We start from the raw sequence: 23,831 nt of genomic DNA on the forward strand, positions 1-23,831 counted from the left end.
GTCACTGGCCCTCATATGTGGGATCCGAACCGGGGCCCTCTGGCGTCCCAAGCCAGTTCTTAAACATTGCGCCACTCGGCCAGCCCTGTATACATTTTTTGACACCCCTAGTATATGAGATTGTTTCTGTTTGTTTTGTTTGTTTATTTTGTTCTTTACATTCCACATATAGGCCAAATCACATTGCATCTGTCTTTCACTGTCTAACATATTCCACTAAGCACAATATCCTCCTGGTACATCCATGCTGCCGCAGATGGCAAGAACCCATTCCCTTCCCTGGCCAAGCAAAATTCCGTTGTATACTCGTATATGTACCATCTCTTCTTTATCCATTCTTCTATTGATGGACACACAGGCTTCCTCCACATTTTGGCCATTGTAAACAATGCTGCAATGAACACATGGATGCATACATTTCCTCAAAATAACATTTTGGGTTTCTATGGATAGATATCCAGTAATGGGTTTAAGTGGGATTACTGGGTCCTTCCTTGTCTCTTGTTTTTTTCTTTTTCTTTTTTAAGATTTTATTGGGGAGTTGGGGAATGGAATATTGTGTTTTTCCAGGACCCATCAGCTCCAAGTCAAACTGTTGTCCTTCAATCTGAGTTGTGGAGTGCCTTTTCTCTTGTTTTAAAGTCTATTTTGGCTGATATAAATATTATTACTCCAGATTTTTATTTTCTAGTTCCATTTTTGTGAAATAACTTTTTCCATCCCTTTACTTTCAGTCTGTGTGTCTTTCAATCTGAAGTGAGTTTATTGTAGACAGCATATGTAAGGGTTTTGTTTTCTTATCCATTTAGCCACACTCTGATTTTGATTGGATAATTTAATCCGTTTACATTTAAAGTAATTGTTGATAGGTATGTAATTATTGCCATTTTATTATTCACATTTTTAATTCCTCCCCTCTCCCCGCCCCCCGCCTTAAAGAAGTCCCTCTAACATTTCTTGTAATATCGGCTTGGTGGTGATAAACTTCTTTAGCTTTTTCTTGTCTGGGAAACTCTTTATCTGTCCTTCAATTTTAAATGATAGCCTTGCTGGGTATAGTAGTCTCAGTTGTGGATCCTTGCTTTTCATCACTTTGAATATTTTGTGTCAGTCCCTTCTGGCCTGCAAAGTTTCTATTGAGAAATCAGCTGACAGTCTTATGGGAGGTCTCTTATAAGTTACAAGTTGCCTTCTTTTTGCTGCCTTTAGGATTCTCTCTTTGTCTTTAACCTTTGCCATTTTAATTATAATGTGTATTGGTGTGGCCCTGTTTGGGTTCATCTTGTTTGGCACTCTCTGCACTTCCTGGGCTTGTATGTCTATTTCCTTTGCCAGGTTAGGTAAGTTTTCAGTTATTATTTCTTCAAATAGGTTCTCAATCCCTTGCTTTCTCTCTTCTTTTTCTGGTACCCCTATGATGTGAATGTTGTTATGCTTGATGTTGTCATAGAGAGCTCTTAAACTATCCTCATTTTTTTAGGATTCTTTTTTCCTTTTGCTCTTCTGTTTTATGTGGGTGTTTTATGCTACCTTGTCTTTCAAATCACTGATTTGATCTTCTGCTTCATCTAGCCTGCTGGTGATCCCTTCTAGTGCATTCTTCATTTCAGTTATTGTATTCTTCAATTCTGACTGGTTCTTTGTTATGTTTTTTATGTCTTTTATAATGCTTACTATCTCTTTGTTGAAGTTTTCACTAAGTTTCTTGAGCATCCTTATAGCCATTGTTTCAAACTCTATATCTAGTAGGTTGCTTTCCTCCATTTAGTTTAGTTCTTGTTCTGAAGTTTTCTCCTGTTCTTTCATTTGGGATGTATTTCTTTGTTTCCTCACTTTGGCTGCCTCTCTGTGTTTATTTCTATGCTATGTCTCACAGCCTTGCTGGGTGGCCTTATGTAGAGGTGCCCTGTGGGGCCCATTTTCCCTGGTCATCTGCACTGGGTGCTCTAGGAGTGTCCCTTGTGTGGGTTGTGTGTGCCCTCCTGTTATATTTGAATCTTGATTACTATTGGCACATCAGTGGATGGGATTAACCCTCAGGATGACTGACTGTGGGGTTTGGCCATGTCCACAGCTTATGGGCTACTGTGCAGGGGGCTTAACCCATGGAACTGGATTTTCTCCAGTGGGCTCTGGTGCCTGTAGAGACCACCCTTTATGTGTGCCACTTGTAGGGCTAATTGGGCAGTGCTCTGCTGTGGTCTGAAGCCAACCTCCAATATGTTGGTTCTGGAGCCTCTTGGGAGGGGCTACAGTACAGGCTCAAGTCAGTCACTGTCTGTGACCAGCTGAGGTATACATCGTGGGATCTACAAAACAATCCATGATTGGTCACTGTCTGTGCTGGTCCTGGAGGCATAAGGGAGAGGCCATGCTGTCAACTGAGGATGGCTATCACCAGTACCAGCTCTGCATAGCTCCAGTAGCTCCACAAAAAGTCCAGATACTCTGCGGCCTGCTGCCAGCTGCCAGGTGTCAGCTGCAGAAAGCCTGCTATAAGGAGTTGGGTGTGTGTGTGGGGTCTCAGAGTCACCAGGGTGGAGCAAGTGGAGCTTACGGGAACAATTCAGATTTAGGTTGGCCATGGGCATGGGGGAGGGCTCAGTATGGGAAAGATGGTGCCCACCTGCTAGCTGCATGGAAGAAGGACCCCACACAGGGAAAATGGCAACTGTTCCTCCAGTCATTTCCCTGAAGCCACACAACTCAGTCTTTCCCCATATGTCTCCAATGCCCCTTGAGTCACTGTCCCTCCACTGCAGCCCAGGGTGAGTATCTGTGAGTAAGTCTGTGTGGGCCCTTTAAGAGGATGTCTGGGTTTCCTATAGCCTCCCTTCCTACCGGATGATTGGAATCCCTACTGTTTTTCACAGCCAGATGTTGTGGGGGCTCCTCTTCCTGGTACTAGTACTCCTGTCTGGGGAGCCTGATGTGAGGCTGGGGTCCCTTACTCCTTCAAGAGGCACCTATGTGGCCAAGATATCCTTCCCAATTTTCATCCACCAAGCGAAGGTTTGTGGCCAGCCCCTTTCACATCTCTGCCCCTTCTACCAGTCTTGACATGGCTTCTCTACATCCTTAGTTATAAAATTTCTGTTCAGCTAGACTTCAGATGGTTCTCCAGGTTGACTGTTCTGTAATTTAGTTGTAATTTTGATGTGTTCATGAGATAAAGAAAATGTAGTGTTTATCTACTCTGCCATCTTAGATACTCAGTCTTTTAAAATATCCTAATTTTTTATCTACACTGGAGCATGTGTACAATGGATGCCAAACTTTTGTGCTGCCACTGTTTGAACTTCCTGTGTATGGGATGTGGAGATGCTTTGCAGGTGTTGACACTGTTCTTCACGGCTTTCTCTCTTTTGCTGGCTTTTGCCCACAACTTCTGTTCCCTGTACTATCTCCGAATCACTCAAAAGGTTTGGCCAAATGTCCAGCTGGCACATCCATTGCTGCCTTCCCATTACTTCTTTAGACATCATCGTGATGTGCTACATCTGATTGCTTCTCTGAGGAGTTGATGAGTAAACCTGTGCTTGTTTTGTCACCCACTTCTTTCAGTCTAACATAAAAAAATTAGAACTATATCTTCTGGGAAATTGATTCCATTGACAAATGTAAAATTTTGAAGATTTGGTCTGAAGTATCTTAAAATACTTTCTTTTCTGTTAAGTACATGATTGTAGTCTACATTGAGTAAAGATAGAATTTTTTTTAGATTTCAATATTTGCTTATTGTAAATCATTGTTTCACTTTTTTTTTGGTGGCATTATGAACATTGTTGAGCTCTTTTTCTTACTTTGAAATAAGTGGGAATAAAGTTACTTAAAATTATAAACACCTGTCATTTTGGAATTACTGAATGCTTTATCCTTCTTGGCATATTAAAAAGTGTCTTTAAAGATTGTATTTTTATTCTTATAGTATTATTAAATGGGAAAAACTTTCTAAAGAATTGAGTAAGTCAGTGATTTGACAAATATTTATCAAGTGCCTACTTTGATACCTGAGAATAAAGGCAATGAGTAAAATACCAAAACCAGAATGGAAATCTTGGTTCCAGAGAAGAATTAGGCCTCAGATGTTCTATTACTCATTTTTTTTCAAGGACTTTCTTTTTCCCTTCACTTCTCAGATCCCTGACTAAAAATTTGGCACTGAGTCTCTTTTCATTTGATGGGTACAGGTCGAAGTGGAAGATTAGGGTTTGGCAACTCTCTGATGCATTCATGATTAATTTGAATAAAGAGAATTGAAGGTTCAAACCTAAAAACCTAACTAATAGGGTTGCATCTCATTGTTTTAAATCACTGTTCTGCTTCTTACTTTTCAGTTATTGAACCTCCTTCAAATTTGATTGCCACGGAAGTTTCATCAAAATACATTAAGCTAAGTTGGACTCCATCTCCTAGCCCGGTGACTGGCTATAAAGTCCTCCTTACACCAATGACCACTGGCAGCCGACAGCATGCTCTGAGTGTGGGGGCTCAGACAACCACACTCAGTGTTCGTGACCTCTCAGCAGACACAGAATACCAGATCAGTGTTTCTGCCATGAAGGGATTGACGTCCAGTGAACCCATTTCAATAATGGAGAAAACTCAGCCAATGAAAGTTCAAGTGGGTAAGTTAATAGGTGTATCAGGTTTGGAATATGTGAAGGTCCATTTTATAGTATGTGTTACTGGTTCAGATTTAGTTTTAAAGAAAATATTTGCAATAGTTTCCTTTTATAGAAGCATGCTTACTAAGAAAACCAAATACGTATATTTTAATGATTAATTTATAGTTATTGAATCTTAATGGGTTTTCTTTCTTTTTACAGAATGCTCACGTGGTGTGGATATAAAAGCTGATATTGTGTTTTTGGTTGATGGTTCCTATAGCATTGGGATTGCCAACTTTGTTAAAGTTAGAGCCTTTTTGGAAGTTCTCATAAAAAGTTTTGAGATTTCACCAAATCGGGTACAGATAAGTCTTGTTCAGTACAGCCGGGATCCTCATACTGAGTTTACTTTGGAAAAATTCACCAAAGTTGAAGATATAATTGAAGCAATAAACACCTTCCCCTACAGAGGAGGATCTACAAATACTGGGAAAGCAATGACTTATGTCAGAGAGAAAATATTTGTGCCTAACAAGGGCTCAAGAAGCAATGTCCCAAAGGTTATGATTCTTATCACTGATGGGAAATCTTCAGATGCTTTCAGAGATCCTGCTATAAAACTCAGGAATTCAGATGTTGAAATCTTTGCAGTTGGTGTGAAAGATGCTGTTCGCTCAGAATTAGAAGCCATTGCCTCTCCTCCTGCTGAGACCCATGTGTTTACAGTAGAAGATTTTGATGCTTTTCAGAGGATATCTTTTGAACTCACACAGTCCATCTGCCTTAGAATTGAGCAAGAATTGGCAGCTATAAAGAAAAAAGGTTAGTAGTCTTTGTAGAGTAAAAGTTATCTCTTCATGAACAAAGAATTTTCATTCTAAAATTGTGGATAGTATGTTTCTTTAAGTCTTTTTATATATAGGAAAAAGTAACTTTCCTATGTTATTGAAAACTATGAAATTTAGTGTATTTAGCTCTGAGATACAACTTCCTCCTAAACATTTTTGCTTTATAGAATCCTGAGGTGTTTCTGATACCAGATCTTCAAACAGGGCTAGGAACCAGCTTTATCACTTATTTGTCATATGCAACTGTACAACCATTAATGGAGTGCCTACTGTGTGCTGGATGCTGAGCTAGGTCCTTTGAATCAAAGGCAACTAGAACAAAATCCTGGATCTTTGAAATCTCCTATGTATTCCCTTTCCGGGATCATTTTTGGGCATCATTCCTTACATCTGGAACTCCATATCCCTTTTCTTCTTTTTTTTTTTTTAATTTGTCCAAATTCTTTTTTTTCACATTCAGTTACACATCTCATCACTTTCATCAATCCTTCTTTATTATTCTGGTGCTGTAACACTTATCACTTTCAGTCATTTGGCATTCATATGTACTGCTTTGTTTTATTAATAACTTCATACTCTCTTGTCTCTTCAATTCCATTGCATGTCCCCTGAGGACCAGCTGTGTGTCTTAAACATTGTCTCTTCCTATGTTTTAGTTTAATATGTATTTTTTGTTAGGAAAAATTTCTTAATTATTGCTTTGAAATACATGTCTACCACCAAAAGTTAATATCAGCGTGTCGGAGATTAATGGGAACATTTTGATGGTTCATTTTAGGTCTGTTGCTATTTAAAATTCCAGTTGTAGGCAGGACCATTCCATTACTACTTTGTCTTAAGAAGCTCAAAATTCAAATTAAATTTTAGTTAGTCACCTAAGCAACATAACTTAGTATTATGAATGATCAAGACAACTTATCAGGACCTCTTTGTAGGGCTGTAAGTGAGAGGCCTTCCTCTCAATGGTCATTTGTGGAATATTTACTCAGTATATTGGTCTCAATGACCACTCTCCCAAATGACTATAAGCCATTTCAGAAACATGTAGTCATTTTGTCTATTTTTGCTTTTTAGATCTAAAAATTTTAAATTATATCCTTCTTTTTTTTAAAATAGCGTATGTGCCTCCAAAGGATCTTAGTTTTTCTGAGGTGACTTCTTACAGTTTCAAAACCAACTGGTCACCCGCTGGAGAAAATGTTTTTTCCTACCACATTACCTACAAGGAAGCTACTGGGGATGACGAGGTCACAGTGGTGGAGCCAGCGACGAGCACCAGTGTCGTTCTCAACAACCTGAAGCCAGAGACCCTCTACTTGGTCAATGTGACTGCAGAGTACGAGGATGGCTTCAGCATTCCCTTAGTTGGAGAGGAGACCACTGAAGAAGGTGCGATGAGGTTTCTGCCACTGTTTTCCAAAAGCTAGCAATTTATTGTAGAACAAAGTTATCATTTGGTTTATCCATGTTTAGTATGTGTCGGAATATCCTTTCTTTTAATGGTTGAATGGTATTTCATTGTATGTATATTACACACTGTGTTTATCCATTCACCCATGGATGGATACTTGGGTTGTTTCCACCTGTTCACTGTGGTAAGTAATGGGTGTACACATTTTGCCAAATGTTTTAAACAGTATTTGTTTAGATGTGTTCTTTTTTCTGGATAAAGTCGAATACTTTCTGATCCATTTCACTATATTTGACATTTAAAAGGTACCGATGATCCTGGTTAGGAGGACTAAGACCAGACAACTACTCTTTAAGATAAATGCAGTGAATATTATAAGAGATGTCAACGGTTCTTTTTTGCTTTTACTGGGGATAAGAGAAGAGGCCGAAACAGCACTGTGAGAAATTCAAGATAGCTACAAAGAAGTATTTACTGGCAGGGAAGGCACGTATTGGCATACCTTGCTGATAAAGCCTTTTTTTGTCTGAAAGATGTTTTTAAACAAGATTGATTTTTCCTTTTGTGCATGGTTTAGGTATATTTCTACCTGAAGATCAGCAAATAAACTAAATGGCCTAAAGTGTCTTTATCTTATGATTTTTGTGATTGTACAACCTAGAAGTCCATCTTTAGATATTTCTCATTTTCTGATAACTTCTCTGTAATACATATATTGCTGCTTCATGAGCCTGACCCTTTTTCTTTAGCACTTTGGGATGGGGATGGGAATATGTCTCAAGAAGAAATTTAAGTCTAAAAGGTTTTTTGAGTAGAGGTAGCTACATTAATATATACTCTGGTTTTTGGTTATTGAGCTACTACAGTGGAATTTGTTGATGTCTTTCCAATTCTATTTGTCTGTAGTGAAATCTGAGATTTAATTTTCTTTCACCAAAAAGGAAGTTTCTGATTCAATGCCTTTATTAAGCTAGCAATTATTGTGCTCCTGTCATGTGTCAGGCACTAAGACAATTGTTTTCCATGAATTACCTCATTTAACCACTTCAATGATCCCTTAAGTAGTCACATTTTTACAATGGGACAATCTGAGGCTCCAAATTACACATCTATTAAGCTTCAAAGCCAGTATTCAAACCCATCAGTTTTTCTGCCTCATTTGTTTTGACTAATTTAGTCTTTCCTTATTATATAAAATGAATCATGGGTGTAAGTCTGCCAACTGCCATTTCTTTCTTTCCTTGAGAGATATAATTCCTTTCTCCCTGGAGTGTTCTATTGATGAGTTGGATATTTAGGTAAACTTTTAATTGTATGTGAGGTGCATGCAGGCATATTGCAGTGCAATCCACTCCAGTGGATTGAAAAGACAATAATCTTTAGTTCACTTTCTGAATGTGTTGTCCATATGGACAATTTTCCTATTACACAAATAGGTAATTTAAACATGTTTACTAACCACGAAGCCTAGTGATTTTCTCATTTGGATTTAATCAAAATTTTATCTAAGACTATGAGTTTATGGATGTTACCCACATTGCAATTTAACCTCAAGATTAGACCTCACTAGCATTCATTAAGTACCTATAATGTGTTTGGTCCAACACATGTATGGCCTAATTATCTCCAAGTCAAATGACCACGTAGATAAAAAGTGAGTTGTGGGTCTGACTGGATAAGACAGTTCATTCAAGGGAGTAAATATGGTAGACATGGGTGTTAGGTATTATTTTCCTACTTCCCTGAAAAATATCTAGTAAGAGTGAAAGCCTTGGTTACTTATATTTGAAGAAGCAAGTTGTTTTTATTCTTAAATTTTATATCAATGTGAATTAACCATTTACTAGAGTATTTGTGATTCTAAAAGTTTACTATTACATACTTATTTATTTGCTTAAAATTATCAACACAGTCTCTTTCTGGGTATTTTATCTGTTTGCTGTTTTAGAATCTAGTTAATATCTGGCTAAATGAATGCAGTAATGAGGATGTTTGTCAAAAAACTATGCATGGGTTTGCTTAGAGAAAATGTTTTAATTTAGTGATCGAAAGTGAGTTTTGTATTTTTCATATAAAATCAGTCAACTTTTTTTTTGTTTTTTAAAATTTCAGTCAAAGGAGCACCTCGAAACCTAAAAGTGACAGATGAGACTACGGATAGCTTTAAAATTACCTGGACTCAAGCTCCAGGGAGAGTTTTAAGGTACCGAATTATATATAGACCAGTTGCTGGTGGAGAAAGCAAAGAAGTTACTACCCCAGCCACTCAGAGGAGGAGAACGCTGGAGAACCTGACTCCAGACACAAAATATGAAGTCACCGTAATTCCTGAATATTTCTCAGGACCTGGCTCTCCGTTGACTGGAAATGCAGCCACTGAAGAAGGTAGCAGAAATATGCTGACTATAAGGCAACAACCAAAATTTTAGACTGCAGGGGAGATTTAGAACAACTATCCAGATACTACAAGCCAGGAGACATTTGGTCTCAATTAGCTGAGTAATTTTAGACTGTAGTCCTTTTAGACTTGAGTTACTCAAATTTTTGACTTACTCATGACAGCATTTATTTGTGTCAATAAAACCTAAATGCTATGATTTGGTCTAAATATTCTTTAAAAATAATATTATTAAATATTCTAGTATAAATTTAAGGATGACTAGGGATTAAAAATCAAACTGCTCTGCACCATTGAAACAGATTATATATTACTTCTTCAGGAAGATTTTAAAATATTAACCTGTTTTTAATTTAAATGGTTTGGTTAGGCTCCTAGGATAGATTCTGATATTTGTGGCAAATTATTATTTAATATGTTATACATTGAGAAAATTCAGATATTCATAGTTTTCATTTTATTCCTTATTTTCAAAGTTAAAAAAATAACAATAGTTATGACATATTAGAAATAATGAGCAGTTATTGAGCACTTATTTGTGTCAGGTTCTGTGCAAAGAGCTTTTCATAGAGTATCTCATTTAATCTCTGTATAGAATCTATGTAGTCATCATTATTCCAGTTTTACAAAGAAATTGAGGGTAAGAAAACTAAATAATAGCTCAGACACATGTTGCTACTGAATGGGGAACCTGAGCTTGTGGACTTTATTGTCCTTGTGCAGACATTCACAAGAAATGTTCATTCTAGCTAAGCCTGCATCACCTCTTCCCTCTCTCTGTCATGTAGCTAATTAGATTTTCCCACACAGACCCTTCCTGTTTTTACCTGCTTTCCTCCTCCTCTCTTCCCTTTGGGAAGTTATTACCTCCCCTTTTCTCTTCCTCTTTGGGGATCTAGGGCTCTTTGTGCTGGGCACCAAAAAAAGACAAAGTGACTCTGCATCTTTCTGTTTTCTGGAGTAAAAGTGGGTGGCTGTTGTAGGCCCAGTGGAGAGTGTCATAAGGTTGGGTGCCTTGAGACCCTCTCAGAGATGACATGGCCATTCTATCAGGAAAGTCATGTAATGCCAAACATCATAGTTGCAAAGGGACGGGCAGCCCGAGTTTTACCCTAGGCTAGGCTTCACATAGGCTGTTTCCTCTCTTACATATTTCTTCTACAAACACCATTATATTATCATTTGTCATTTTATTACATCAGTGTATTTCCTGACCATTACATTTAGAGGTTCATAGCATTATGCCAATAAACCCTTTTTATTGAAGATTTCTTGGAGGAGTTAAAATCTACCTTGTGATACTAATCAATGTATGTGCATTTTATAGTGCTTTGTTCCACTTTTAGAGAAAACCTTGTAGTTTTTTACGTGACAGATTCTAACATGAAAGGTTTTAACCATGTAAACACGGAAGAGGAATTGAATGTCTTTTGCTTTCTTTCTTCTAACACATAAGGCCCAATTTAGAAATGTTTAAATACTTTTCGCTAGTTAACAGTTACAACTGTCATAATATCACCCAGGATATAAATTTCATTTCACACACAGATATGCATATAAAACAATGAAGTATTTTTCAAGTCATTTGATTAAATAATGAGTTTTGATTTTTTTTTTTTAAATGAAGTTAGAGGGAACCCAAGAGATTTAAGAGTTTCTGACCCTACGACGTCAACTATGAAATTATCTTGGAGTGGAGCACCAGGAATAGTGAAACAGTATCTCATCACATACACCCCAGTGGCAGGAGGTGAAACTCAAGAGGTCACTGTCAGGGGAGGTACAACCAATACCATGCTGAGAGGATTAAACGAAGGGACTCGATATACCTTATCTGTGACAGCCTTGTATGCATCTGGGGCTGGAGATGCCCTTTTTGGAGAAGGAACAACGCTTGAAGGTAATTACTGTCATATTTTATAGAAATCCCTGAGCCTGTTGGTGATTGCATTTAGGAAGCTTAAATTGTTTTCAGAGAATGAAATCTAGAAATGTGCAATCCTTTCTCTTATAAGACACTTGTATTGAAAAATAAGCAACCATAAAATTGCCTCTTATTATGAGATTTATGAGATGTAGAATGTCAGCAACTGAAACATTTAACTTGACTAGGGAGAAGTACATTGGGAAGCTAAGTGCAAAATAAAGTCCTAGAAATATGTCTATAAGGTCATGAGTTGGTTAAACAGAGAATAGGTGTGTGACACTCAGAGTGGGAAGGGACCTTGGGAAACATCTGTGGAGGAAGAGGGCTTGGGTCACCCAAGGTAACAGCAGCTGCTGCCACCACCCAGGAGGAGACAGGAACCCTATTTTGATTCCCGGTGTCTTTTCATTCACCATGCATAAGAGCATTCATAATAGCTTGAGAAATATGAGAATCCCAGTTTCTGTTTGTTTGTTTTCCAAGTCACCTCCAAAATTCAGTTCCGTGTTAAAAGTTCGGAGTTAATGCAGTACTTGGTAAGAACCATCTACAAGGCTGGAGCCTGTCCTTGGTTCTCAGTTCATTATCAGAAGACTTCATGTCTTTTAGGATCTTTTGAAATATAATAGCAGCTTAGAGCTACCTCACCTCAACAACAAAGTAAGTCATGTAAGAGAGAGAAAATACAAATTTAACATAACCACAATGAGAATAGAATATCATATTAAAAAGAAATACCGGTGGATGGTTACAATGATGAGTTAGTACCATAGTTGGGGCCCTAAATGGAAAATCAGCCATAGCTTTTCTCTTGTTATCACCATCTTTTATAGGATTTATTTTAAAGGATCATAGGAAGAAAATAAATCTGAAGTATATTTTGTGATGTGAAATCACAGTGATATTAGGCAAAATATCCATCAAATTTGGTGGATCCAGGCATTTGGAAGATTATAGATGATATAATTAGAAGGGACAAGGCCTATAGTAGGCAGTTTTGGATAAAACTTCAAATTTTAGTCAAGAATTAAAAACAAATAAACAAAAAGCATTCTAATTAAAATTCTATCTCTAATAGTGGTCAAGAGTTTAATTACAATAGTCCATGAAATTTATTTTTAGAAGAAGATTTAAATGAAAGATTAAGCACCTGTATGCAAAATACTGATTACCAGAAGGGTCCCGATTTGCCTACTTAACCATGTGACCTTGAAATAAATAATTCCTTAACCTCTCTGAGCCTCAGTTTACCCATCAATAAAGAGGAGATGACCATGGTTACCTCTTCCTCCCAGACCTACTGTGGAGATCAAATGGGAGAATGCAATTGAAACTTGTATTATATATAAAAAAAGTTTTATATATATAAAACTTATCAAGAGGAAATAACATTAACTTTAGAACTGATATCAAGACATAAAGCTTTTGTAAGTATCTCAGAGATATTGATTGGCTACACCAAAGTTGTGAAAATAATTAGAGGTGGAACTGGAAATTGCCTTAATCACAGAGACATAATCCAAACAATAGAAGCATGTAATGTTTATATCTGGAGCAACATCTAGAATTTCTGAGACGTTTGTACTTTTCTTTTGACCTTTTGAAGTTTTCTTTCTCATGTGCTTTCTACAGTCTTTCAGTATAGATTGTTCATAGGATTATTTTAAGGATACATTTTTGAGCTTTATTTTTTTTGTAGACTAGTTGTATATTATTTATACTTGTAAAAATTTCTTCCTTATAAGGAATCTCTTAGAAATCATCTAATTTCTGCTTGTACCTTTTAACCCTCTGATATTTTTCTGCATTTTCTTACTTTAAAAAATATACTACTAATCAAATCTTCTTGATTCTAAAAATTATGGAATTTTTGCTAAGAATAATGTATAAACAATCTTTAGAAAACAAAATATACATTTTAAATTAACAGCAAACACATTCTCTTTGGCTGTGTGATTTTTTTTGTCTATGCTAGCTATATAGTTAAGTTGTTTATAATTTTATAGCTTTGCAAAAGTGGTATAGACCACCTACCAGCTTGTATGCTTGTGTGAGTGTGTGCTCTCACATGTATTTGCTCAGAACTTATCTCTAAGGGAGATACACGGGTAGTAAAATAAATTTTAAAGATTACTTCTCATTTCCTGAGAAGGAGAGATAGATGATTTACAAGTTTACTTTAAAAATATAGTTAATTCATAACTACATTGTAATTATAAACTTTTTTTCCATTTACACCAAGCTCTTCACTATGGTGAAATTCTGCCAGCCTGATTTTATTAACATATTTATCCCATTGCATTATGTGTGGTAAACTTGACAAATATGTGAAAGCATAGTTGTGACTAAATTAAAATAATAGATTTTTGCCCCTGGTTATTCCATTTCATTTTATTGTATTAACTCAGCCAAACCCACATACCATATACAGGAATAGGATATGATGGTAAATGCAGGGAATGGAAAGCCCAGAAGTAGAGCCAGGCAACCGCTTTTGAGGGCTGCTGTTTTTCTAATCTGTTTTTCTCTTGGGAATGGAGGTGGTAAGAGCCTACCTTGAAGGAATGTTTCTTCCATCCAGAGGCATGGCTTGGTGGGCAAGAGCTTTCTGTAAGTTGAACATTTTATGGATTGCCTGATGTGCGTTCGATTCAATTCAAAAATAATTAAAAAAATGTTTAGTGTGGTCTACAACCATCCCTAACTTGAATCTGTTTCCTAGTGCTTTGTTGAAGTGCAGCCAATGATCAGAAAATTCCCCTGTCCCTGGAAGAGAGATTTATTAGCATTGGCATTGGGGAAGTTCATGGTTGGCTCTCATACTTAATGAAATAGAATCACAAAGGCAAAGTTTATTACTATTTCAGATCCAAACTTCAGAGGAATCTGAGCACAAACCATTAGGGCTGATTTACATTGTTTTTTTTTTTTTCTCCCCCTCCTGTTGTTGTTGTTAAAGTAGATTTAATGTGATTACTAAAACACTGTTGTACATGGAAGTGCACTTTACATTTTGGTAGAAATTTTACTTGTCACTGTTAGTGTTTAGAGAAAGAAAAACTTTTTATAAGCCTTGAAATGAATAATGCCCATTTTAATTCAGAGTTTTACCACACATGAATGAAAATTTCAGTTTGGGAATAATATGGTTCTTCTTATTTTTAATTAAAAAATTTTTAAATTAAATTTACTGTAATGACAATGGTTAATAAAATTATATAAGTTTCAAGAGTACAATTCCGTAATACATCATCTATATATTGTGTTGTGTGTTCACCACCCAAAGTCAAGTCTCCTTCCAACACCATATATTTGCCCCCCTTTACCCTCTTCTAACTTTCCCCTCCCCCACTACCCTCTGGTAACCTCTATACTATTGTCTGTGTCTATGAGTTTTTGCTTGTGTGTTTGTCTTGCACTTGTTTGTTCTTTCAGTTTTATATTCCGCATATGAGCGAAATCATATGGCTCTCAACTCTTCCTGACTTATTTTGATTCTTTTTATTTTTGAGTGTTGTTTTTGGCTATGGAAAAGATGACTTCAGAATTTCCTTTGTTTCAGTTGCTATAGCAACCTGCCAATGTCCTAGACATGAATGGCTTCCTGTACATCAAACCAAGCTAACTCAGCTGACATTTGTTACAATGAGGTTTTTAGCACATCAAGGAATTCTTCTGCATGCTGTTGAGTAACATGAGGCCTTTCCAAGATGGACTAAACAAGGCTTCTGTGTTTTCCTAGATTTACTGCTGTCTTATAATTTGAAAAATCATACATTCTGACTATAGCAACTCTGACATTTCCAGGGAACTTTAGCATGATCACCAAACAGTAATTAATATTTCCTTTTCTGTGAATTAATGACTCATCAGAAAAAAATCTAAATCAAATTGAAGAGGTAATAATTATGGAAGATCTCATACAGGCCTTGAGGTCAAAGAGTGATTTAATTGTTGAGAGGTTTTTAATAACTATGTATTGCTTGAGGTAATTAACTTATCAATAGTGAACTTTGTCCTTTTGAATGGTGGCTCTAATTCAGTGGTTGTAAATCAAGTGTGTTTCCACATGAACATTATCCAGAAGCAGGTCTTCTGTATTCTGCTATGGAAAGTTGGATGACTTTTGAGCTGAGCTCTAACGGAAAAGACAAATTGATTTAGAAGAGGGTTTACATTACATTTTCAATTTAACTTCTATTTTTGAAAGTGGTATGTGAAACTCAATGAAAGCTGGCTGGAACAATCTATAAGATGAAATACAGTTTCATTTCATTATGATTAATTTTTCAGTTATCATCATTGGCTAATTTCTATTATAATTATATTTGAATTGGATGATGATTTGCTTTTCAGAAAGCAAATGGAAAAGGGCTAAGGAAACGTAGGAAAGTTACTTAAATGAGGCATTAATTCTTTGGCCTCATATGTGGAAAAAAGTAGAAATCAACCCCTTGTGGATGTTCAGATCATGAGAAATGCACCTGTCTGAGTTACTTCCCACAGCAGCAGCACGACACATGCCAGCAGGCACGAGAAAAATGCCTTTTGAACATATGTGAATACGTTTTATAATCAGAGTGGAAATGTATCAAAATTTCAAAAACTGGTGAATTTTGTATGTTTAAATTTATGACAGAAAAGCATTATTATTCCTTATACCTGTACTGGTACTATACTGAGAAGTATAGGGTAGAAGGGAAAGCTTTTGAGAAGAAGTCAAAGGAATAAAGATTGAAGGCATACCATCAGCAGAGAAGAGGACTTTTTGAAACAATGGCCAGAAATTCTGTTATCAGAGATAAAAGTAATATACAAAGCACAGACATAAAGTCCAGAACCAAGAGATTAAATATTATTGAAAACAATGTAACCGGTAAAAAACCTGAACAAATCAAAACATCATAAAACATACATTGGTATGTTGTGGCAGAAGGAAAGGAGGACCTCAAGGAGGGAGAGGGAACCTTTGCTTAGAGCAGAAGTGGATCCAGGTTCAGGGAAAGATGATGACAAAATGGCAAAAAGGCCACTGGAGCTGGTGTATGTTCACTGCCACCATTGCTTTGCCTTCCCTGTGTGAGGAACAGTAATCTTTCCTGGAGAGAGCCTACAGGCTGGTCTTCTGACGTCTTTCCTTTCTTATTTCTCCCTTTCCTCTTCCCTCCAAGGTACTCTAACAAGAGACTTTCCCAAACCCAATCTAACCAAACCAAGCCAAATAATCTCTTCCTGTCTGAAGTTCCTTAGACTGAGAACAAAACCTACAATTCAATATGTTAAACCAAACCAAATGCTTGGCTGGGTAACACTTGGATTGAACCTCAGTTACAGGAAAATGTGATCAACTCTTGAACAAGAAGCATGTGTAGAGAAGCATTTCCTTTTTAGACAGGATGCAGGGGAGTCGAGAGCATTGAACATCCCACATGTATTTGGGATGGAAAAGATGTGATGAGAAGCCTCAATCAACTTCTTACTTCTCTGAGGGTCAGCCTTTAGCCTAGTCTACTACCTAAAGGGTGATTTGTTTGCATGGCCACAGTCCCAAACAATATAAAAACCATCAAGCAGCCCTACACAGCATCACTGTGTCCAACAGTCTCGAACATCTTTGCTTTCACCACACCTGTCTTTAGTTTGAAGGAGCGGCATTTCAGAGTGAACGCAAGAATGAGGATTCCTTCCAACATTAAGCAGGCACACCTTCCAAATAAATGCCTCTCGAGGCCTCAGAGAGAAGCAGCAGGAAGAAGGGAACAGAAAGAAACGAGAAAAGAATAAAGAATTGTAGAGCCATTAGAATCACAGGAGATTTAAAAGATTTAGAAAGCATCAGTGCTGAGGCATATCTCCAGGTATTCCAACTGAATTGATTTGGGCATGGCTTAGTCTTTGGCTCTCCATGTGATTCCATGTATCTGATTTGGTCCAGTCCAGTTATTTTGCTGCTGAGGGCCCCAGGGCCCCAGGAGGTGATACAGACTGCTGGTGACCTGCTCAGCTGGTTGCACATCTAGTTTCAAGACCAGCTTGACCACTTGGCAGCCTGCCAATTATATCACAGAGTCAAATCCAATAGCTTTATCTTTTGATCTAATATTTGGCCAAGCCAAGATTCCATTTTAAAAAACTTCAAGGGTTATAGGATCAAATAAAATTTACATGTCATGATTATATCATATTCTCAAAATCCTTGGGACTCATGCAACAGCTAGAATACTCAATCCTCTTGCTTTTTTCAGAGAAAAAGTTTATCAATATGTTTGAAAATAGTATAAACTTAATATTTAGGAATCTTCTTATCAAACTGAATAATTGACATAGAAGCCCAATAAAGTGGTTTATCTTTTCAATCTTGCCTATGGATAGTGGTGTCTCTCTTTTTTTTTTGATTCCTTATTTCATCACTAACATTGAATGTTGCAATGCCATTGCCTGCAAGTAATGCCTTTATGTGACACAGGCAAACACTATAATTCTTTGAGGCTTTTTTTCTATAGTTGGGAACTTAACATTCACTCAACTTAGTGTTGTTATGCCATTAATTAGAACTTGGGAATATCTTTCAGTTGATATTTTATTTGTATCTATGTAGATTCTTTTCAAGACATTGATAAACTTTACAAAGGTTCTTTATTGCAATTTTACTAGTATTTTGTTCTAACTTTATAGGTCTTGAGAGTATTGCAATAGGTGATTAAAATCCTTGGGAAATTCATGTCTAAGTATCTAGGTTCCTTTTGTTTGTAGTCCAGAAATGTTTTTGAGGATGTATTTTTGCTTCAAACACAATTCTATTCCTGTTATTTTCTCACAGCAAAATCATTAGCCTGTGTTTGTGAAATTGATGTCTGTTGTCATGGAAATAAACAATGTCACAAATTCAGTGCTGTATAAACTAGGAAGAAAAACAGGCTGAGAAGCACAACCTCTGGGGAGACTAGAAGCTAAAACTATTGTTTGTAAATTACTCCAGTGTTAATTTGGAAGATAATGCTCATGTTCTAGCTAACTTTATTTTTGTCTTATATATTGGGTTGTCGAAAAAGTCATGATGTATTTTTGCAACAAAAAACATAGAAAAAATACGTCATGACTTTTCCTACAACCCAGTATTTTTTTGGAATGTCATTAATGCAGGGTTTTTTTTAGCTCATTTAAATTCAAAGGCAGTTTTAAGTACAATTATTTCACAACAGCTGTTCCTAACTGCAATTTAGGAAATTTAGGAGAAAAGGCACCTAGGAAAAAAGTCTGCATGTAAAAACAAAGGAAACATGTGTGCACATGTAAAACTTAGAGACCAGTTGTGGGGATATCAATGATCAATCGATCAATCAATCAATAAGAAAAAAAGCAACTAAACCAAGGCAAAACATAGAAAACATTCTGGTAAGTAGAGAAAATATAAAGATGTGTGGCTATTTAAGTAGCAAATACAGGTAAAGAAGACCTTTAGATGAGAATTAGCCTCAAGTACTTAGGGAAAAAAGTCAACATGTTCTTGAAAATAAGTATTCTTGGTTACTGTGAAATATGTAACTAATTTCCCTCTAGAGATGAAATGTCTTGTCAGCAGTTAAAGTTATTTATAATAAAGTTAGAATTTTCCATTTGGGCTTGGGGTCTGGTAGGATGCCCAGCTCCTGTTTTATTTATTTTTTCCCTCTAAATTCTGCCATGTTTGATAGGTTTTTGTTCACCCAGATTTCTTTTGCATTTGTTGTTATCTTTACTTTTTGTGCTGAAATTTAATTGTTTAATTATGAGTACTTTTAAGATATTCATTTTTATTTTTGATTCAAGTAAAATAATAGCCTTCAAAATTCTTGTAACAGCATTATATATCATTTGCTTGAATACACAATTACTGGTAAAATGTATGCTGTAGAAGCAGATAGTTTTATATTTATGTCACACTGTGGCATAAACCCTAGTAAAGGTAGCCAATATAAAGTGACCTGTATATTTAACTTACATTTAAATTATGGAAAGTGAGGGTTTTATTGGAAGACATCTGTGCCTCCTATTAAGTTGAGGTTTCCATATTTTTCCATTTGGGTTGTATTTTTTTTGAATGAAAGAGCCAAAATTTAGTAGCAGACATTTTCAATCAGCTAGAACAAGTAGTGTGTTTTATTTTGATGACTAATCGCTTTTAAGCTTTCCAGAAAAATTGGTGGTTTTTGGTTTCATTAGGGGTAAGCTGTATTGAATGTTTGTACTTCTACTTTGTTAACTGATTGAACAAATAGAATTTCCACCAAAAAATGATTGTTGGAATTAAGATTTGTAAGTGATAAGACGTTGTTGAAGTTGTTGTAAATCATACATTGAGACTGAGCTTATTTATATTAAATCAGAGAGGAAAATATGATGGTAAAGAAATAAAGATCTTTGTGAACAATGGGCTATGTCATAAGGTGGACTTAAATGTGGTAAAATTTTGGGATTTAGATGCATTTTTTTCTTTGGAAAAATTTCTGTTAGGCATATACTCCTTCATACTTGGATGTCATCCTTGTCCTGAAGGACCTTTCAATCTGACTGGACATGTCGGAGGCAGAGTGATAGATTGGAATCAGATATAACTCTAAAGTTTTATTCCATCAACCCGTTCCACGGACAGAATAGGACAGAGAGTTCAGAAAGAAGAAATGAGCAACTTTAGACAGACTGAGTTTGAGTCCAGCAAGTTAGGATGTCTCCCAGGATGAAGGAATATTTACAAATCTAGTAGACATTAAAAAATGATTCCCCTTTAATTTGTATTCTAGAACATGGTTCACCTCGGGATTTAATTACTAAAGATATCACTGACACATCAATTGGGGCTTATTGGACATCTGCTCCGGGAATGGTTCGTGGTTACAGGGTCTCGTGGAAATCGCTTTATGATGATGTTGAAACTGGAGAGAAAAGTCTTCCTGGAGATGCAATTCATACTGTGATAGAAAATCTTCAGCCAGAGACCAAATACAAGCTTTCAGTATTTGCAGTTTACAGCAGTGGAGAAGGAGAACCTTTGAATGGAGAAGCCACAACTGAATGTAGGTAACATTGCAAATGTGTTTGGGTGTATGTTGGTGCTAACTAGTTCAAGTGACATGAAGCTGAACTACTTACATTCTTTTTTCTTTATATGATCATTGAGGACTGAAAAATTAGGACCTTTAAAGAATGTGGTTTAAATTCAGGTTTGTTTAGTAACTAAAGTTTATATCAAATTTTGAAATATTGAATCCCTTCCAACTACCTCTTTCTCTCTCTCTCTTTCTCCCTCTCTCTCTCTCTCTCATCTATCTATCTATCTATCTATCTATCTATCTATCTATCTATCTATCTATCTATCTATCTATCATCTATATATCTATCTATCATCTATCATTATCATCTATCTATCTATCTATCTCTTTCAGGGATCAACTCGATAAGAAACTGAACTAATAATAAGATCAGGAGCCATGGAGATGAAGAGAATTTGGTGCATTTATAGCTGTATGATCTTGGGCAATTTATTTAATCTTCTTTGAGCTTCAGTTTCCTAATCTGTAGAGTTCAGTCTCTTAGAGTTCTGATGATTAAGTGAAATAACAACGTGCTAGGCACCAAGCATAGTGCCTAGCCACTGAGAGATGATTGGTAAATGACAGTGGCGATTGAGACTATGATCGTTATACACTAATCCTAGATTCTTTGCTTTATTTCTTCTGTAGCTGATAAGGTTAGATGAATAATCTCAATTCTCTGGTTGCAATGATTTACCTTAATCTCATTAATATTCTTTCATGTTAATAATTTTGAATGATGTATCATCATTTATTACCAGCTGGCTGGTGAAATATGCATCAACATTTCTTAATTTTCTTTCTTAAAGTCATTTGTTAATCATGAGCATTTCTCAAAATTTATAGGAGAAAAGTTTATTCCTTTTGTTTTGGGAAAAATTTTAGGAAAAGAAGACAGAATGGGGAATTCTTGCATTTTCTTTTATCAGAAAGAAAGAAGTGGAGGGATTGGGTGATTTTTCTGGCAATGAACAATTTCAATTGTCTTATGTCTTGATTTTAAGTCAGCCTTAAAACCTTTTGGTTTGAGTTGTCTGAAGAAGTCATCTTTATTATTTTTTTAAATCACTGGCAAACTCAGTTGGCTACGTCTAAGCTTAAATTTATGTCAAAATTAATGATATTTAAAACAATAAAAATCCTTATAGGTAATGTAAATATGTGGAAAGGCATGTTTCTCAGAAATTCACATGATTGATTTATATAGTAGTAAATGAAATCTTGTACCTGAATAATATATTCAGATATTATTTTAGAACCTGGTAGAAATTCATCTATTTCTGGCAGAATTTCATTTGTTGTAAACACAAGTCATGTTGTAAACTTAAGCCAGATATGACACATATAGCTAAATTTATTTGTAGGAGTAAAGGTACAAGTCATGTAGCTGAGAGATTATAAAAGTATATGTATTTAGAGTAGGGGGAAGCTTTTTCAATCACTCTCCTCCATCGTGTCTCCTTCTAATAAGACTGAGTCTTCAGATATTTATTTGGAATTGAAAATCTCTACAAGGGATGTTTTAGTAAAAAACAAATATGTTAGCAGAAATCCTGAATAATCTTTCATCTCTAAGAAGCAGGGCATCTAAGAAATTTTCAGTGGCTAATTGATTCATTTAAAGGTGGGTGAACAGAAAGGCCTCTTTTGAACTAGGAGCAGACAAGGTAGGGATGAAACATAAATACATTCTTTAGAGTTCAGGCAAACTGCTCAAACATCTAAGCAAATGTGAGAGAAGCCAGGACCTTTTCTTTGTTCTAGTACCATTTTGTTATTGTGTTTTACTTTGCCCTCTCTTGTGGAAAGTAAAATAGTTTAGCTCTTCGAGTAATCTGAGTCAGATGTGATATTTAGATGGCGGATGAATTCTAAAGTGTGAGTAACTGGGCAGAGACTCTAGGTCATGCTCTTAGAGTTTCTGATAAACGTCCAAGGGGCATTTTGAAAATATTTTCAGGATTGTTTTCAACTCAGAGACATGATATGTGGGCTGTTCATAGTATGAAAACCATGAATTGTGACTAGAAAGCCAGCAGATGAGAAACTTTCTATTGGCCCTCCAATTTATGGCAGCTGGTTTAGCAGAGGTAAAGTGGGGTGGGTGTTGGAAAGCATTTTGTGAGAGTTCCTAAAGCATGGAAAGAACTTACAATGTGAGTGTTACAGCATTTTATATCATGTGGCATACCTATCAATGAAGTAAAAATATCTTGCTTTTTACTTGTGGGAAGCCAACAAGCCTTTTTAAAATTTCTCCCTAAAATCCAAAGTTTTCCATTAGGACTAGGATGAGGTGTATTGCACCTTATTTAACTTCAATTCCTTTATCTTAAAGAATCAAAGTCAGGAATATAATTGAGATCTTTGAAGCATTTCAAGGTATGAAGTACAACATCTGACTGTTATTAACATATTTAGTTTGGGGACTATTTTAAAGTTTGGGATCCCATTTTTTGGGGACATAGGTTTCTTTTTAGACCAACACTTATGACATTTAAATAGTCATTTTCCTCAATTCTGAATTGTGTGAAATTGAGAATTTTGTATAAGAAATGTCTTGTTCCATTGAATAAAAATTTAAGATAGAAACAAGAGATCAGAAAACTCTTAGCACAATATTTTTTAGAAAAGTATTAGACACACATTAAATTTTCAATATTTGTGAAAATTTATAATAATATTACAAATAAATTGTTCTATATACCATTCTTTTCCATACTACTTTCAAAACCCTACATAAGGTCTTTACACCTTTTGTTTGAAAATATACTTTTTTTTCTTTTAATAGTTCACTTACCTGGAAAGTACTAGATAAATGAAGATTAATCTGAATAAATTTTAATATTTCCAGAAAGTAAGGGATTTTGCTGAGAATTCTTTTAGCTTTTTTAAATCCTAAAATAAAAAATTGCAACCAATTTATTCTTAGTTGAAATTATACTTTTACATCTTTCAGAAACAACTCATAATTATATATTAAATTTCTTTACCTATTTTGTTATTCTCATTTTTGTCCTCTATACATAACGTATCTTTTGTTTATATGGTTACTTTCAAGATTTTCTTTTTAATACTGATTTCAAGCAATTTGCTTATGGTATGCTCTGGTGTGGTTTTCTTCATGTTTTCTGTGCCTAGGGCTCATTGAGCTCCTTGTATCTGTGGATTTATACTTTTGTAAGATTTTAAAATATTTTGGCCATTATTATATATTTTTATTCAAATATTTTATTTATTTCACACCCACTTTCTTCAGCTACTCCAATTATACATGCATTAGTCTTCTTGAAGTTATCACATTGCTCACTGTTGTACTGTTCTGTTTTTCAATCTTTTTTCTTGTGATTCATTTTGGATAGTTTCTATTATCATGTCATCAAGTTCACTAATCTCATTTCTACAATTTCTAATCTGCTATTAGTGACACCTTGTGCATTTTTCAGCTACAGAAGTTTTGAGTCTTTTATATGTTCTATGTCTTTACTTAACATGTTTAACATTTTTTGTTATCTTTAGTATATGATATATAATTATAATTTTAATATCCCTTTTGAATAATTTGG

General features: G+C 35.6%; 1 protein-coding gene across 5 annotated transcripts in view; it reads left to right on the top strand.

The window, feature by feature from the left end:
* The window catches only part of COL12A1 (collagen type XII alpha 1 chain), a 114,233-nt gene that overhangs the window by 18,385 nt on the left and 72,017 nt on the right, over window positions 1-23,831 (top strand). For 4 of the 5 annotated variants that reach the window (XM_019651600.1, XM_019651602.1, XM_019651599.1 and 1 more), the window contains exons 9-14: window positions 4,338-4,628; window positions 4,830-5,432; window positions 6,575-6,847; window positions 8,982-9,254; window positions 10,895-11,167; window positions 19,975-20,247. The exons of the other annotated variant lie outside the window; for it this stretch is intronic. In XM_019651600.1, the coding sequence (XP_019507145.1) occupies window positions 4,338-4,628; window positions 4,830-5,432; window positions 6,575-6,847; window positions 8,982-9,254; window positions 10,895-11,167; window positions 19,975-20,247 (1,986 nt within the window). The remainder of the gene's footprint in view (window positions 1-4,337; window positions 4,629-4,829; window positions 5,433-6,574; window positions 6,848-8,981; window positions 9,255-10,894; window positions 11,168-19,974; window positions 20,248-23,831) is intronic. 5 annotated transcript variants of the gene reach the window in all.

This window comes from Hipposideros armiger, unplaced genomic scaffold (genome assembly GCF_001890085.2).
Source record: "Hipposideros armiger isolate ML-2016 unplaced genomic scaffold, ASM189008v1 scaffold_162, whole genome shotgun sequence".
Lineage (NCBI taxonomy): Eukaryota > Metazoa > Chordata > Mammalia > Chiroptera > Hipposideridae > Hipposideros > Hipposideros armiger.